Source organism: Dendrobium catenatum, unplaced genomic scaffold (genome assembly GCF_001605985.2).
Source record: "Dendrobium catenatum unplaced genomic scaffold, ASM160598v2 fragScaff_scaffold_819, whole genome shotgun sequence".
Taxonomy (NCBI): domain Eukaryota; kingdom Viridiplantae; phylum Streptophyta; class Magnoliopsida; order Asparagales; family Orchidaceae; genus Dendrobium; species Dendrobium catenatum.
In genome coordinates this window covers 769,715-785,398 of record NW_021319281.1, presented here as the reverse complement: position 1 = coordinate 785,398, position 15,684 = coordinate 769,715, and the positions used below count along the sequence as shown (strand labels likewise).

Here is a 15,684-nt window from a genome sequence, read left to right as displayed (position 1 = left end):
AATATTAACTAATAATAATTGATTTATAAATTTTAATTAATTAAAAATAATAATTTTAATTAATTATATTTAATTAATATAATTATAATTAGATTATTTATAATAATAGAATAATAAAAAATAATAATAATAATAAAATTAAGAAAAATCCCTTGGCTCGACAGATTTGCGGGATTCGGGCATGGACGCGCGTGAGAGGGAGAAAGTTACCTTCCACGGCGGCGAGCTTCTGTCGCCGGCTCCGATCAAACAAGAAGGGAACGTCGACGAAAGAGCGGGGTCGGACGGCAATGACAACGCCGAAGAAGCACGCGACTGGAGGAAGTTATCTTCACGCGGGCTTCCCTTGCGGGTTCCGATCAAAATGTCGTAACTTCCGATCGTGACAGGAAGGGAGAGCCGTCGTTGGAGCGAAGTTGGACGGCGAAAGAGGAGTCGGCCAGAGGCTTGTTCCTCCCTCTCTCTCTCTCTCTCTCTCTCTCTCTCTCTGTTTCTCTGTCTCGACCGGAGGAGGAGATATCGGGAGCGGGATCATGAGCAGGAGTCGGAAGCAGGAGGAGATTGGGAAGAGCCGCGTAGAGAGGAGTTTGGTCGCGGTATTTAACGACGTCCACGAGAGCGCGATCGAGGCGAGCAATTCCCGGAACAGCGCTGAATCTACAGTGCCTCGGCAGGATTTCTTGCGAATTTTGCGGGTTCGACAGTCAGAGGTGCGGGATTTCTGCACGGTTTCGTGGATCCAACAGGTATGCGATGTATGTATGCTGGATTCATGGTTTCTTTTCCTCTTGTTTCATTTATGCAGAGGTTAACAGATCAGAGGCTCTGATAAGCTTAGATGGTGGGAGAAGAGATCGTGTGTGAGAAGAGGGAAGCCAGAGAGCATCATGGGAGAGGGCAGCCGAATGGAGGTCTCTTCCTCTCTTATTTAACGACGAGGAGTAGCGTCGTTTTGAACAACGGTCGCAGGATTTTCGCAGAAATCCCAGAACGGCGCCGGATGTACAGTGATATGGCGCGATTTGAGCAGGATTTGTAGAATTTCAGCGATATTTGCGGGATTCGCTCAGGTATGCATTTCATTTTCATCTCTTTTGGGTATTATACAGAGGTCAACATCAGAAGGCCGACGTTTTATGCAACCAAACCATCTAAAGCAACTTTCTCTAATCATATATGCCAATAGAGCTGCTCCAACCTTTTCACAAATATACTTGTTTCGCATTTTATCCCAAAGAGTGAAGTCACTCATCCACCTAAGCATCCTCATCTCTGTGACAGCTAACTTAATTTTATGCTTCTCTTTTAAAGGCCAACATTCTTCATCATAAAGCATTACAGGTCTCACTATCATCTTATAGAATTTTTCCTTTAGTTTGAGGGGTACTTCTCTATCACACAATAGGCCTGATGCATTCCTCCACTTCAACCATGCAACTTGAATTCTACTAATAATATTCCCATTTATTTCACCATCACTTTAAACAATAGACAATATCTAAAATGTGTACTTTTAATGACTTGATTGCCAAACTCATAATGCCCCACTAGATCTGTTAGTACTAAAATTACGCTACATGTATTTGGTTTTAAATCTACTCAAATGAAAACCTTTAGACTCTAAGGTTGACCTCCATAATTCAAATTATCCTTCAACTCCTCGTCTTATCAACAAGAAGAAAATTATCAATAAAAAGCATACACCATGGTACATCCTCTTGCAATACAGTCGTTGTCAGGTCCCAAGCACTGGATAAAAAAAATGAAGGGTTTCATTAGGTAGTCGGCAACCAGCATAAAACTTATCGAATAATCATGACAACAAAATAAATCATTGATAGCTAAATTGAGTTTGATAGAAATGAGAATATTAAATGTTATTAAATGGTTGGTGTTAAAATTAGAAATAAAATGAGATTTGGAAATGATTACTTAGAAAGCCAATAGGAGTAATATCCATTGAAGATAAGGTAATACACAATAAACTTAACTAATGTGGACATTCACTGTGCAGAAAACAATATGAGCCAAACTACTTCAAGTCAAACTTAAATATGTAAAAAACAATATGAGCCAAACTACTTCAAGTCAAACATAAATATGTAAATCACGAATTAAAATACATCATGCAGCATATTTATGATTAATGTGAAGAAGGTGGCCCAATTAGCTTATGTTACCGTGACTGCCAAGAAGATCAACCTTAAGTGCAAAAATGTTGTATTTATTTTTAGTTATTAAATATTGTATTTTTAAGTATTTGGAATGTTAAGATGACTTACATATGTATACGATTAAAATTAAAAACTAATTATATCAAGCAAAAGAATATTTTAAAAAATTGAAACTAGTTGTAATGTTAAATCAGCAACCGTACTATAAGATTAGGGCTGATTTAAGTTCCAAGAAATCAATAGATTAATTAAATAAATAATTATATGATTAATGAAAATTGATATTAGGATCATATGGAACGAAATGTATCATAATATATTATGTTCCTTACTTTTGTATTAAATGAATAGAATCAATTAACATTAATTATAATTTTCAAATTTTGAACTAATCATATTGTACCTTATGTTTTCTATTTTAAAATTATTCCTTGGTTTTCAAAAGTAATCTCGTAAAGGTTTACGACTATCTAGCGAGTTGTGCTAGGAGTGGCTAGTTTCACACCTTGAAGTGAATGTTGATTACCTAATTAATTATACTAGCAGTAGCATGCTTTTCACTTTCAAGTAGAAGTATTGTGGGTTTCTCCCTTGCCCATTAAGGAGAGGCCTCGCTACCTTATATTAATGAAGGAGAAAAAAGTGCAAAATTTGAGGACTAAATGAGTGGATATAAGCTGATTCATGGCCAAAACATGATAAATCGATTTGCACTTCATTTTTACTCTTTGTATTTTTATTTATCTCTATCACTTACTACAATAACTTAAAATAATTTCAAGCCAGTATCCCACTATATGGGGTTGGCTACATGAATCATTTTTTTATTCTTTATTGGGTCCTATTAAGAGTCAAAGTCTCATGTCAATCTATAAAAAATTCATTTTTAATAATTTCTAACCAAGCCTTTTTATATGTACTTATACCTTTCTTAATATAGGCCAGATTTAATATATATACTCTCCTAAGCATGCCATTGAAAGGTTAATGCTTTATGTGACCAAACCATCTAAGGTGATTCCTTCTAATCTTATTTGCCACTGGAGCTACTCCAACCTTTTCACATATGTATTAGTTTTGATTTCTATCTCTAAGTATAAAGCCACTCATCCACCTGAGAATCCTCATCTCTACAACACTGTATCTTAATTTTGTGCTTCTCTTTTAATGATCCATATTCTATGTCATAAAGTATTGCAGGTCTCACCACCATCTCATAAAATTCTCCCTTAAGTTTGTGATACCTCATAAAATTCTCCCTTAAGTTTGTGATACTTTTCTATCACACAATAGGCCCGATGCACTCCTCCACTTCAACCATCTAACTTGAATGCTACTAATAATATACAAATCTATTTCACCATCGTTTTGAATAATAGACCCGATTACCTAAAACGTGCACTCTTTTTAACAACTCAATCACTCAATGTCACAATCTCACTACTAGATCCATTACTACTTAAATTACACTTTATATATTTAATTTTAGATCTACTCAAACAAAAATCTTTAAACTCTAAGGTCGCCATAATAGTTTTCCATCAACTCCCTCTCTAGTCTCAATAAGAAGAATATCATCAGTATGTCAGGGTACATCCTCTTCCAAATGTCTAATAAGAACATTCATGACTAAAGCAAGCAAAAAGATACGAGCTTAAAGATGATCCTTGATATAATCCATTTGAAATAGAAAAACACTTGGTCACATTGTGCTTGAACGCAAGTACCAACTCATGTATACATATCGTTAATGACTTAAGCATAAACATTATTAACTCATTTCTTTTCTATAACTCTCCAAAACACTTCTCTTGGATCTTTATCATATGCTTTCTAGACCCACCCGGCATGAATCCAACTGATTTTGAGAAACATTAGTATCACTTCTTAACCTATGCACAATTATTCTCTCTCATAATTTTAATGTATGGCACATTAATATAATTCCTTTGTAATTTGCACACTCATGTGCATCACCTTTACTCTTAAAAATAAGAATCAACACTCCTCTAGTCATTGGACATATTTTCAATCTTAAAAATAATATAAAAAAGTTTAGAAAGCAAGGAAATTTATTGATCTCCTAAGCATTTTCATACCTCTACTAGGATATCATCAGGTCCAACCAATAATAATATAGAAAAGCTTATAAAGCAATAGACTGCAAATAAGATACAAAATTCTTAATCCAAACAATTTATAATGAAAAATAAAAGTAGATGGCTATGTATAAGAATAGCAAAATAAATCTTATATTACTCCTAACAACCAAAAGAGTTCAACATAAGAACTTGACTCTTTCCCTACCATTCCAAAATTAGTTGGAATAATGAGACATCCCATAATGTGACATCTTAGTGGCTATCTCCCATTAAATTGGGTAGCTACAACGATCATATATTGTGTGATATCATTAATATGGTTGGGAATCATGTTTCTTTTAGGTAAACCTTTGATAAAACAAATGCATCCTATAATGAACCTGAGAACTTCTATGTATTTAAAAATAATGGTAAAACACTCAAGTACTTTAAATCAAATCATTATGTTAGCAATCTTAACTGACAGCTAGTGACCACTCCCTATTGTACAGACATTATATAGCACTTCTATTATATCTAAATTACCATCCCAGTTACATAATTATGATGCACCAACCATAGCAATCTATGAAGATGCACCAAAAGATGCAGCATTTGAGCCATTCATTGACATACCAACTAATAATTTATTTTTAATGTCATTAGTTCACCTCATATCTGATACAACACTAACTTCGTCACACACTAGAGAATGAGTGCTTTTAATCTGACACAATTCTTGACTTTAAATCTGATGACCATCTCCTCCCAAGATAGGATATCATATCTATGACCCATGAAGTACACAAACCTATTGTGTACTTAAACACACAACCTATTATATGCATTAATCCAATTAAAAAGTAGAATTCTAACTCATTTCGTCTAGATGATCATCCTTTGACTAACCATAGGACTTCCTCTATCACAGTATATGGATTATATTTGGTACAACATAGCCTGACTTATCATCATTTGCATGAGGTTGAATTAACACTAACATCTCACTTTCTTAATCTCCATGCAAATTTATTACGCTTAGTTGACATGAGTGATAATGAACATGTTCCTGTTATGTTCCAAACTTATCCATCATATGAGCATACCAGCAGTATGTATAATTTATCCCATATTCATGTGCCCTACCATACAATATGTGATAATTACATACAAACTAGAGACATTAAACTACATGATCATAATCCAAACTTGTCTTTTATACTATATTTAAATTATCTTTTTACTGCATCTAATTTGCTACCGACTAAACAAATTATTGAGCATGATTATTGGTGAGCTAACTCTTTGGTGAAGTATATAAAACTACTTCTGTAGGTGTTACTATTTGGAGGACCACCTCCACCCATATATACTCCACCACCTTACATAAACTTAGAGAAGATAATTTGGAACTTGGTGTACCTTGAGCTTGCTACATCAACTTTATAGAAGCATATTTTTCAAGTGGGGGAGAGTTGATGCAGAACATCAAGTAGAACATCATGATGGACTTATCACTACATGAGGATAAAGAATCTATTATAGAAATAATAGTATCATGGCTTCATCACAAGATCAAGATCAAGAGCTCAAGATGCAAGATGGAATTAATGTGGCCAAGAGACCAACATCAACTAAGATGAGGAAAAAGTCTTAGTATAGAACAAAATAAAGTGGAATAATGGTTAAAGTACAAAATTAAAATTTTGAAATTTAAAATTTAAATTTCCTTTTTTTTCATTCTTTCCCTCTATAAAGGAAATTATATAAATTATAATAATGATTAATGATATAATTCAAAATTTAAAGTATTGAATATTCAACAATTAATTCATTCTCTCTATATGGATGATTTTCAAATCACATTCTCCCCCTTTTAATTAGCTTTCATCATGGCTAGCCACTCCTTGATAGAAGAAAAATTGGGGTGACTACACACTAGGGGCATAAACGAGTCGACCGAGCTTGACTCACCCCTAGCTTGCATTTGAGCTTAATTAATAAATCGAGTTCGAGCTCGAGCTTTATTTTGCGAGTTTAAGCACGAGGCAACTTATTTATCATGAAGAAGATAAATGTTATGATTCAAAATACTATTACAACAAATTGGTAAAAAAATGAAAAATTATAAGAAATATAATAAAAAATGACTTAATACAAGTGAAATATAATTTTTAAATATATTTAACAACTTTATACTTAAAATCTTGAATGCTCGAATATTTTAAATGTATTATATAATAATATTTTTTAAATGAGATGGCTCACAAAATAACGAATCGAGTCAAGGCTGGCTCAAAATTGGCTCGTTAGCTGATTGAGCTTGGCTCATGAGCTATTTATCAAATCGAGCTTGAGTCAGCTAACGAGTTAGCTTCACTCACACCCCAATTCCACACCATTGTTATTTTGGCCAAGCTAGTTTTCAATTTTCCTGCTTTTATTAGGTTTTTGAATTTTGAACTTTATAATTGATATGATGCTTTAAATATTTGCGAGAATGAATGAAAAATATGTCTTGGTGTTTTTAAAAATTTTAAAGAATTGACTCTAAAGAGTTAGAGTTAGATCTTAGTGATGGCATCTCCTTGGAGAGAAAACTAGGTATTTTCTTTTTACACTTGTTTATTTCTCTTTTAATCTCTTACCCGCTCACACTATATATCTCCAACCTTTTCACACCCTTCTCTAGCCATTACAACCACAACACAAAGTGGAAACCATAACTAAGGATAATGGGCCATGGAAGGGTTCCAAGTGACCTAGTTTCGGTCCTCTCCCCTCCATTATCCTATAAAACTATTAGATCTACACCACTACTCAAGATCTGATCTATACACACCCATCTAACAATCCCAAGGCATCAAAAACCCGCCATATGTCCTTAGCCTCATCATTTAACACAATAAGATCAAACTAGTCAAATTGGCCAAACTATATTTTCCTAGATCTAGTCTTGATTTCTTTGCACTTCCACACCCCCAAAGCTTTTGGATTCCCACAAATACCCCAGAACATATCTCCTAACATTGCCCTAACCCTTCCAAGTAATTTCATACCCTAGATCCTTCCCCATTCCAAACCCTAACCCTTGAATCCCAAGGGAGATGCTCTTGAGTTTCAGCTGCCTTCCACCATTAGCCTAGCTCCCTTAGTTTACAACACCTAAAGAAACCCTCACACAATATTCTAATGAGTATTAGAACATAAAAGGAATCCTATTATAGAAACTGGAGTCCTTGAATCATCCTTTCCCAAGGCTAGATCACTATGACTCGATCTAATTCATTATAACCATTATAGGGTTGTCTTAAGCATGTCGGGATGCTATAGTCAACCATAAGATTTGTTATAGCTTAGGGATTCAAGTAATCTTGATATTTTTTATGGGCCCAATAGTAGGCCCTTATTTTTGAACATTTATTTAAGTCCAAAAATATAACCCTTCTAAATATATTTGAGTAGGGTTATTGATGCAGGACTACTTAGATGCAATGTTATGATCCTCACTTAGGCTTTGCACAACTCGTTGATTAAAATAATTCGGATTAAATTACTTACAATTGTCCACGGCGAGTCAAACAAAGAGGAAGTTAATATTGCATAGGATAAATTACATGCACCAAATTTTGAACATTCAAGAAGACTTAAGAAAATAACAACAACACAGAATAGTGGTTTCCAATGTAATCCCTAATCTAACAATGAGATCTAGGATGCATAGAAAGCACACTCAATTCCTATGATTTACTAAGCTTTGGCGAGAGCATTCGGAGTAGTTTTTAGAGATTACAATCTTAACCAAGTGAGAATTTGGAGTTAGAATAATTTGAAAATAAGTAGAGAGACAAAGAGACCTTTCGTCAAGAAGACTTTGAGATCCTCCACTCAAGTCCTTCAAAGTGCTCTTCAATGGCTTCCGTTAATTGGAACAAAATACGATCTACGTATTCTTCGATTGTATGGTCGATCTCCGGGTTCACGTCGAAGAATGTAGAACGGAAAATGTCGGTGTAGCCGTCGTCGTCCCACGTGATACCGTACTCAGTCTCAGGGTCCGCCTTTCATGGATGTTTGAAGATCAACTCTTAGAATGAGGGGGTACTTTGCCAAAGCAACCAAAGAGAAAGAAGTTTCTCTATGGTCTTGCAAGAAGAGTGGACCTAACCACCCAAAAATCTGAAAGAATTTTTCAGATTTCTCCTTCAGGAAGAGCAGACCAATTGAAAGAGAGCTAGTGAGGAGTTGGGCGGGTACGGGGTAGGTGCCGAGAGCTTCAGGGATTTGTAGAAACAAATTAAGAGGAGGTTCAAGCTTCTATCTTTGGGTGAATGAATTAAGAAAGGGTTTAAACGATTCAATTTAATTTTGAAATTAAATTGAGTCTAGGATTGGAAACTTTCCCTAAATAATTCATGAGGATTAGGAAAGGTTTTGAACTTTGAAATTAAATCAGATTTGATTTAAATTTAGGAAAATCCAAGTGATGGAAAGAGAAGTGGGGCCGGCGGCTAATCTTGCATGGCCGGCGGGCCCATGGATTGGGGAGGGATTTGAGGGGAGCAATTAAGGATTCTTAAATTGGGATTTTAGAATTAGGAAAGAGTTCTTTTAAATCCTCTTGAATTTGAAATTCCCTTGGATTTAAAATTAATACTTCCCTAAAATAGATTGACTCAATTTAGGAAATAATTTGAATTCAACTTTGAATGAAATTGAAATTCAAATCAATCCCAATTAAGGCTAACCCAAATTAGGAAACCCAATAAAATGAGCACTGGAGATGGGGGCCGGCGTTTGGGGTCAAGGCCGGCGGCACTGGAGATCGGGTGGAGGTGCTGGACCGTGAGGTCCAGGTGGGGAGGGGGGTGGTCGGGTGAGGTGAAGGAAGCCAGCGGGTAGGAGATAGGAGAAGAGTGAAGGGGGGATCAAGAAAGAACCACGAACCCGACTTATCTAAGTTGGTGGGTATTGCGCTATCTCCTTGCTCTCCGAGGAAGCTCTCTCCACTAGAACTCCCAAGTTCTCACAATGCTCCAATGCAAGAAAACAAAATTCTCTAATAATCATTCATTAGCTTCAAAATAATACAAAGGGGCTTTAAATAGCCTCATACAATGACTCCAAATAACATGACACAAATGCCCTTAGGCTTACACATGACAACTCACATAAAAAAAGGGTACAACGGAAAATAATAAAACACACATAAGCAAATGATAAAATTTATGATAAAATGCATCAAAATAAAATACATCGACTCAAAAATATAAAGACTCGATCGTGGTCGTAGATCGGCGGCCACGTCGCTGGTAAACTTTCCATGATGATCTGATGTCCCCATCAGTTATTGTTGCATTTTTTATGGAGAAAGTTAAGCTTGTCAAAAGAAGAACCTAATAAACTATATTTTAAGTTAACTCTTTGTTACCATAACTTCACTATGATTTGATGAGAGAATCTTGTGGGGACCCAAACCACATTCCACCATTTTTCTTCTATTGTATTCTTAGCCATATTGGTCTATAGACTTCGATTGGCAAGATTCCACAAGAGCCCACTATTAAATGTTAGAGCCACATGACTGCATGTTGAAGAGAGGGCATTTGTATGTTCGAGCTATATCATCACCTATTGAATAGTAAGGTTGAGACGAAGTCATTTTAAATTTCAATCTCCTTGGAACATTTAATGGGATGCATCAATAGCTTCTCTTTTTAGATGTCAACTAGGAATTTCTATGAACATATGGGACGTGCTATGTGTCAAATCCTATAACGATATCTCGGTGGGACAAATATAAACTTCCCTTAAGATATTGTAGATTGGGTCAAATCCCCTTAGATCATAATCCATTCAAACTTAATGATTTAGGAGGATGGAGTAGGGTAGATTCCATAAACTCCGGAAAGTTTTTAAGCTCCATTAATTTGTTGGATTTTGGTAGACTACACATACCCTTTGGGGCTATACAACAACTAAAACAGGGTAGGCTACAATCACTAACGTAGTTGGGAAGGTTCCATAGAGTAGACTTCATATAACCATCAAAGTCGGGAGGCACCTAATACTTTTTGGAAATTCGTAAACTTCTTATAGTAGTTGGGCTGTTTATATATCTATAAAATTTAGAAGGCTTCATGCACCCATCTGTGGGACAGACTCACACTACCATCGAAATTTAATAGGCTACACACAACTGTTATAGTCGAGTAGGCTCCATATCGGGGTTGAATAAGCTTCATATATCTACCAGAATTTGTCAGGCTCCTTATAGAAGCTAAAGCTGAGTAAGCTCCATAACCCAATCAAAGACGACCAAAGTTGCAATGGGATTTATTTTGCCATATGTCCAAGAGCTTCAAAGACCCACTTTTCATAATGGGGTCTTTTGGAGCCTCTCTTCCGTAAATAAAATACCCTCGAAATTCGAAACACCCTTCTTCTCAGACTTCTTAGGAGAAAAAAAATGTCTGTCCAGATCCTCCGAAAAAGCCGAAGAAATAGTCCACAGAACTCGCTAGAAGAAGAAGCGCACAAAACATTTCTTGTCTACATTAGAATCAATGCGCAAAACAAAACGCCCTCGTCCTAAATGCACTAATTATTGGAGTACGCAAACATTATATTAGATGGAGAATTTAAATCAGGAATTCGTTTAGAAATTCAAGTACAACGAAAGTTCTACAGTACCTTAGCCCTAATAACAATTCACTATCAAAATGGAAAAATAAAAAAAAAACGAAGGGGGGAGATGCAATTACTGCCTCTGATGAGAATACTTGCCTCACATGCAAAGCACTTCACTTCCACAATTCTTTCGCAAATCCAAGAAAAATAAAAACCAACCGATGCTCTTGAAATATGAAAGAACTAACAATTATCTTTTTTTTTTTTTTCATTCTATACAGTATAGGTGTCTTCGTATTGAGAATACGTGTAAGTTGAATGATGCCTGTGGGGTAGCGCTGCGATGAGCTGTTCGATATGTTATCGACGACCTAATTGGGGATTGAAGTTTGGGCATATCTTTGCGGGTGATGCAAACTGAAAACGAGACTTCTTTACCGGAAGATTTTGGGCTATATAAAATTAATTATAATGAGCGTATAATATAGAAAAGAGAAATTATATTTAAACGTTAAAATATAAACTAAGCAGCATTTAAGACAAGCAAAACAACGGGGCTTAAAAATCTTTAAAAAAATAAAAATAGCAATAATGTAGCTAAAATTAGAGAGGTTTTTTTTTTTTTTTTTTTGAGGAAATACAAATTGCATTAAGATGGGGATATTTTTCCCTATCGTCACATAACCACTTATCCTAGATAAGTCTTCAATAGCCTTTAGGAGCTTGAGCTCCATGCATAGAAAATCAGCCATCCCCATAGCTAATAAAACCTTGCTAAAAGAACATCTATCCAAAAAGACAACATTGACCTAAAAATATAATTCTTCAACCATATTACGACACTGAAACTTCACAGCTTCTAAAGCTCCTATACCTGATGCCTCCACACCTTTCCATCCTTCAACAAGAAAGCCTTGAACATCAAAGAACAAAACACTAACAAACCATTAGCATAGATGGGATGGGATCCCACTTCATGCCATTACCAGAACATCTGGGAAGGCCCAAACTATCTTCCATGGATTATCCAATCAAAGGCTGCCAACTAACAGCAATAACACCGGCAGTCAGAAATGAATCCGCAAGAAACATAACCTCTACTCCCTTACAAGTAGATGAATTCACTCTAACAAAACCTCCAACAAAAGAAACATTAACACAAAGATCATCCTTCCCTATAACAGAGTTGCCATTTATCATTACAAAGGAATCATAACCAAACTTAAAAACATAAATGACTTCAACAATGCCTATATTGAACCTCCCAAAAGAAATTTCCACAAATTTCCTTACTCCAGTCAAGTTCTTGCCAATTGGGTATTCCAACACAAGAACAAGAGAATAATCCTCATATCTGATAATTATTGGAGGAAGATAATCCTCATAATCAACTATAATATCTGATCTCTCAAACCTTTGAAATGCTGAAGAAATCGCATCAGCGGTTTCTCCAAGATTCTTCAAGATACAATAAAAAAAATGTTCCATATCTCAAAATTAACGTCCAGGGTTATGCTAACCTGTTTAGGAGAAAGCTTCTAGTAAACTAATTCCAGAATTTCATTCCCTAATTGAAGAATTTTAGTCCTTAATTGAAGACGGGGAACAACACTCCCCTCTTAGAAAATTCTTCTAAAAAGGTAGATCTGCCTCTACAATCTAAACACCCACACAATATTTTCTTGAACAACAATAGAAAATATACTGACCTCTATGAATATTAAAAATATATTTAGTCTAAAATATGTTTATTAACCTCTTGTTTATAAAGTATGAGAGCTAAAGGAAATGATACACCTAGAAGAAATAGATAAATATTGTATGATAAGAAAAGCGTTGCAAATATGCTTTCATGGAGTATAATTTTGATGATAGCAAACACTTCTGTTTCTCTACGACTGCCTTCCCTGGTAACATTTCAGGTCTACAAGAACAAACTGTAATTTGAACCAGCACAAGATTTGGTAAACTAGGTCTGAGTCAGTTTGTAAACTTTTCCCTTTCTTGAGTCTATTGTAAATGATGTTGTTCATGATGCTAAGTAACCTTGCACACACAAATGAGAAAAATTTTATGTCTGTTTTTAGAGTTCTCTGTTTTTTGTCACATCATCCGGGATGATCCACAAATTGACCTGGATGATTTGTTAAAAATAGAAACCATAATTAGGGCTTCCTGGTTAAGGTAGCTGTTATTAAGCGCATCGTCTTAGATGATATTTATATCGGCCGGGATGATAAACTTAAATCAGAAAGAATCAGACGCCCGATCTATTTAGGTATTATTTATTTTTGTACATCGTCCAGGATATCATATTAGATAATGAAACATAATTATACCTAAATTAATCTGGTTATTAAGGAAAATAATTAAGGTTTGATTGCTGGATTAAATCGTCCTAGATGATCACAGGATTGGTCGGGACGATCAATTCAGAAAAACTTTAGTTATTCCTGGTCGATCAACATCAGCCTCCTTCTATTCAGGGTGATGGTTTGGAAAATTTTTACGGGTTTGAACTAATCATCCAGGACGATCGTGAGATCATCCTGGATGATCAAACTATTTTTCCATCGTCAAGACATCCATTTAGTGCGATTATCTGGACGAGATTTAACAACTTGTGCTAATCATACAGGATGATATATTATCATCTTGGACAATATGAACAAAAAACTTATGATTGTCCCAAATCGTTCGGGCTGATTAAGATAAATTTAAGCTGATCGTCCAGGATGATATTTATATCATCCTGAACAATAAAGTCAGTTTATTTAAATTAGGAGCTATTCCAAACACTTCTATTTAAGAGCTCTTGTTCTACCCAAGTGATCATCTTTTATTGCTATCTTGACCTATGTGAGCCTAGAGGAGAGGGAGAGAAAGGGAGAGAGAGAGAGAGAGAGAGAGAGAGAGAGAGAGAGAGAGAGAGAGTGGATCTTTAAAGGGGAGTTTGTGAGGGGTTTCACAAAGGTTGCTCCAAGCAAGGATCCAAAACGTCTTCTTTGATCGTCATCCCTTATTCTTGGAGGTTTGAGAGAGGTCCACTTTAGCAATCGATCAAGGTTCTACCTGCTTCAGGAGGAAGCAGGAGTTGGGTTCTCTGCCTCACCGGTGTCGGTGGAAAGGTGGTTTTGTACAGGCTTCTCTGCCTTGCTGTGAGAGAAAAAGGAGAGTCACTGAGTTTAGTGTAATACTCAGCGGGCGCCTCTAGGTAGTGGACGTAGGTCAAGTTGACCGAATCACTATAAATTTCTGTGTCCTTTACTATTGCTTTTTCTTCATTTAATTTCGACACATTAAAATTTCTTTATGGTGAATTTTGATTTGATTGAGTTTTTGTTTTTTTATTGAAAGATTTTTTAAAATACTAATTCACCCCCCCCCCCTCTTGGTTATCTTGGGCTAGTTCATAAGGCCTTAATATTCTTAATGATCTTTCAAGTGGTATCAAAGCGGGATTCATAAAATTGAGTTTTAAAAAACTTTTGAATTTCGATCCATGGCTAACTCCGGTAATCATAATTCTGTGAAAGGGTATTCTATTACCCAACCACCTTTATTTGATAATATTTCTTTTTTATTTTTGGAAAACTCGTATGTCTACTTTTTTACAATCGATTGACTATTGTATGTGGATGCTTATTAAGGATGGTTATACACCTCCTTCTCATAAAATTATTGGCATTAAAACTAATCTTTTTTTTACTGAATGGACTTTTGGTGAAAGAGATTTAGCACAACTTAATGTGAAATGTTTGAATTATTTTTTCTATGCTTTGAAATCTAAAAATTATGATTATTCAAATTTTCATCTCATTGTATACTTTAAGAAGAGAGCTAACTAATTATGAAAAAATAAATAAAATTTTGAGATGATTATCTTCTTTTTTATGCTAAAATCACTCCAATTGCTTAATCTAAAGATTTAAATACTTATTCTATTAATAATTTACTTGGATCACTCATTGTTTATGAGCAAGGGGTGAATCAAATAAATCTTGATACATCTGAGAAAAAGAAGGAGAAAATTGTGGCACTGAAGGTAAACAATATGGACACTGATTCTTTCGTGTCTGAAAATGGTGATGTTGCCTTCATTACGAGGCAATTCAAAAGCTTTCTAAGGAAGAAGCATAAGAACCATTAGAAGTGGAATAAAGATAAGGGCAGTAAAAATTTTAAGAATTCTAATGATATGATCTGCTTTGAATGCAGGAAGTCGAGATACGTTAAAGCTTATTGTCCTACACTTAAAGCTAACTCAAGCAAGGAGAAGGGTGAGAATAAACCAAAGTTTTAAAAGGATAAGAAGAGATTTTAAAAGGCATTCTAGGCAGATTCAGCATCAGGCTCCTCTGAGACTGAAGCTGAAGAGGAGACTACAAACTTGTGCTTGATGGCGGATAACATCTTGGTCAGTTTGACCAAGAAGAAGTATGTGAACTAACCTACAAACAATTACTTGAAGTTTCTGAACAAATTCATGCATCATATAGGAAACTTAAGAAATCACATGTTAGTTTGAAATTAGAGTTTTTAAATTTGAAAAAAGAGCATGAAATTTTACTTAAAGATCATTCTACAATCGATAAAAATCATGTCATTACTTGATGAATTTGATGCATTAAATCAAAAGCATACTGAATTATCTGATGCACATGATTCCTTAAAGTCATCTCATGCTGAGTTAAAAAAAGAGTTTAAGAAATTAAAAAATCTCAAAGCTTTTGAAAATAACAATCCAATATTGCATGCATCACATAACTTTAAAAGAAAATATTACTACCCAAATAGAT

General features: G+C 35.1%; 1 protein-coding gene across 4 annotated transcripts in view; it reads right to left on the bottom strand.

Annotated features, from left to right (window-relative positions):
* LOC110109816 (SNF1-related protein kinase regulatory subunit gamma-1-like) overlaps window positions 1–11,243 on the bottom strand; it is an 18,236-nt gene extending 6,993 nt beyond the window's left edge. Inside the window, exons 1-2 of one of the 4 annotated variants that reach the window (XM_028696702.1) lie at window positions 11,042–11,243; window positions 1,703–1,749 (exon numbers count right to left, since the gene is read on the bottom strand). Coding sequence is in view for 1 of the 4 variants with exons in the window: in XM_020841017.1 (XP_020696676.1) it covers window positions 1,703–1,714 (12 nt within the window). In the remaining 3 variants the exon portion in view is untranslated. Of the gene's footprint in view, window positions 1–1,702; window positions 1,750–11,041 lie in introns of those variants that run through there. The other 3 variants (XM_020841014.2, XM_020841018.2, XM_020841017.1) reach the window with 3 other exon arrangements.
* Between the last annotated feature and the right edge of the window lie 4,441 nt (window positions 11,244–15,684).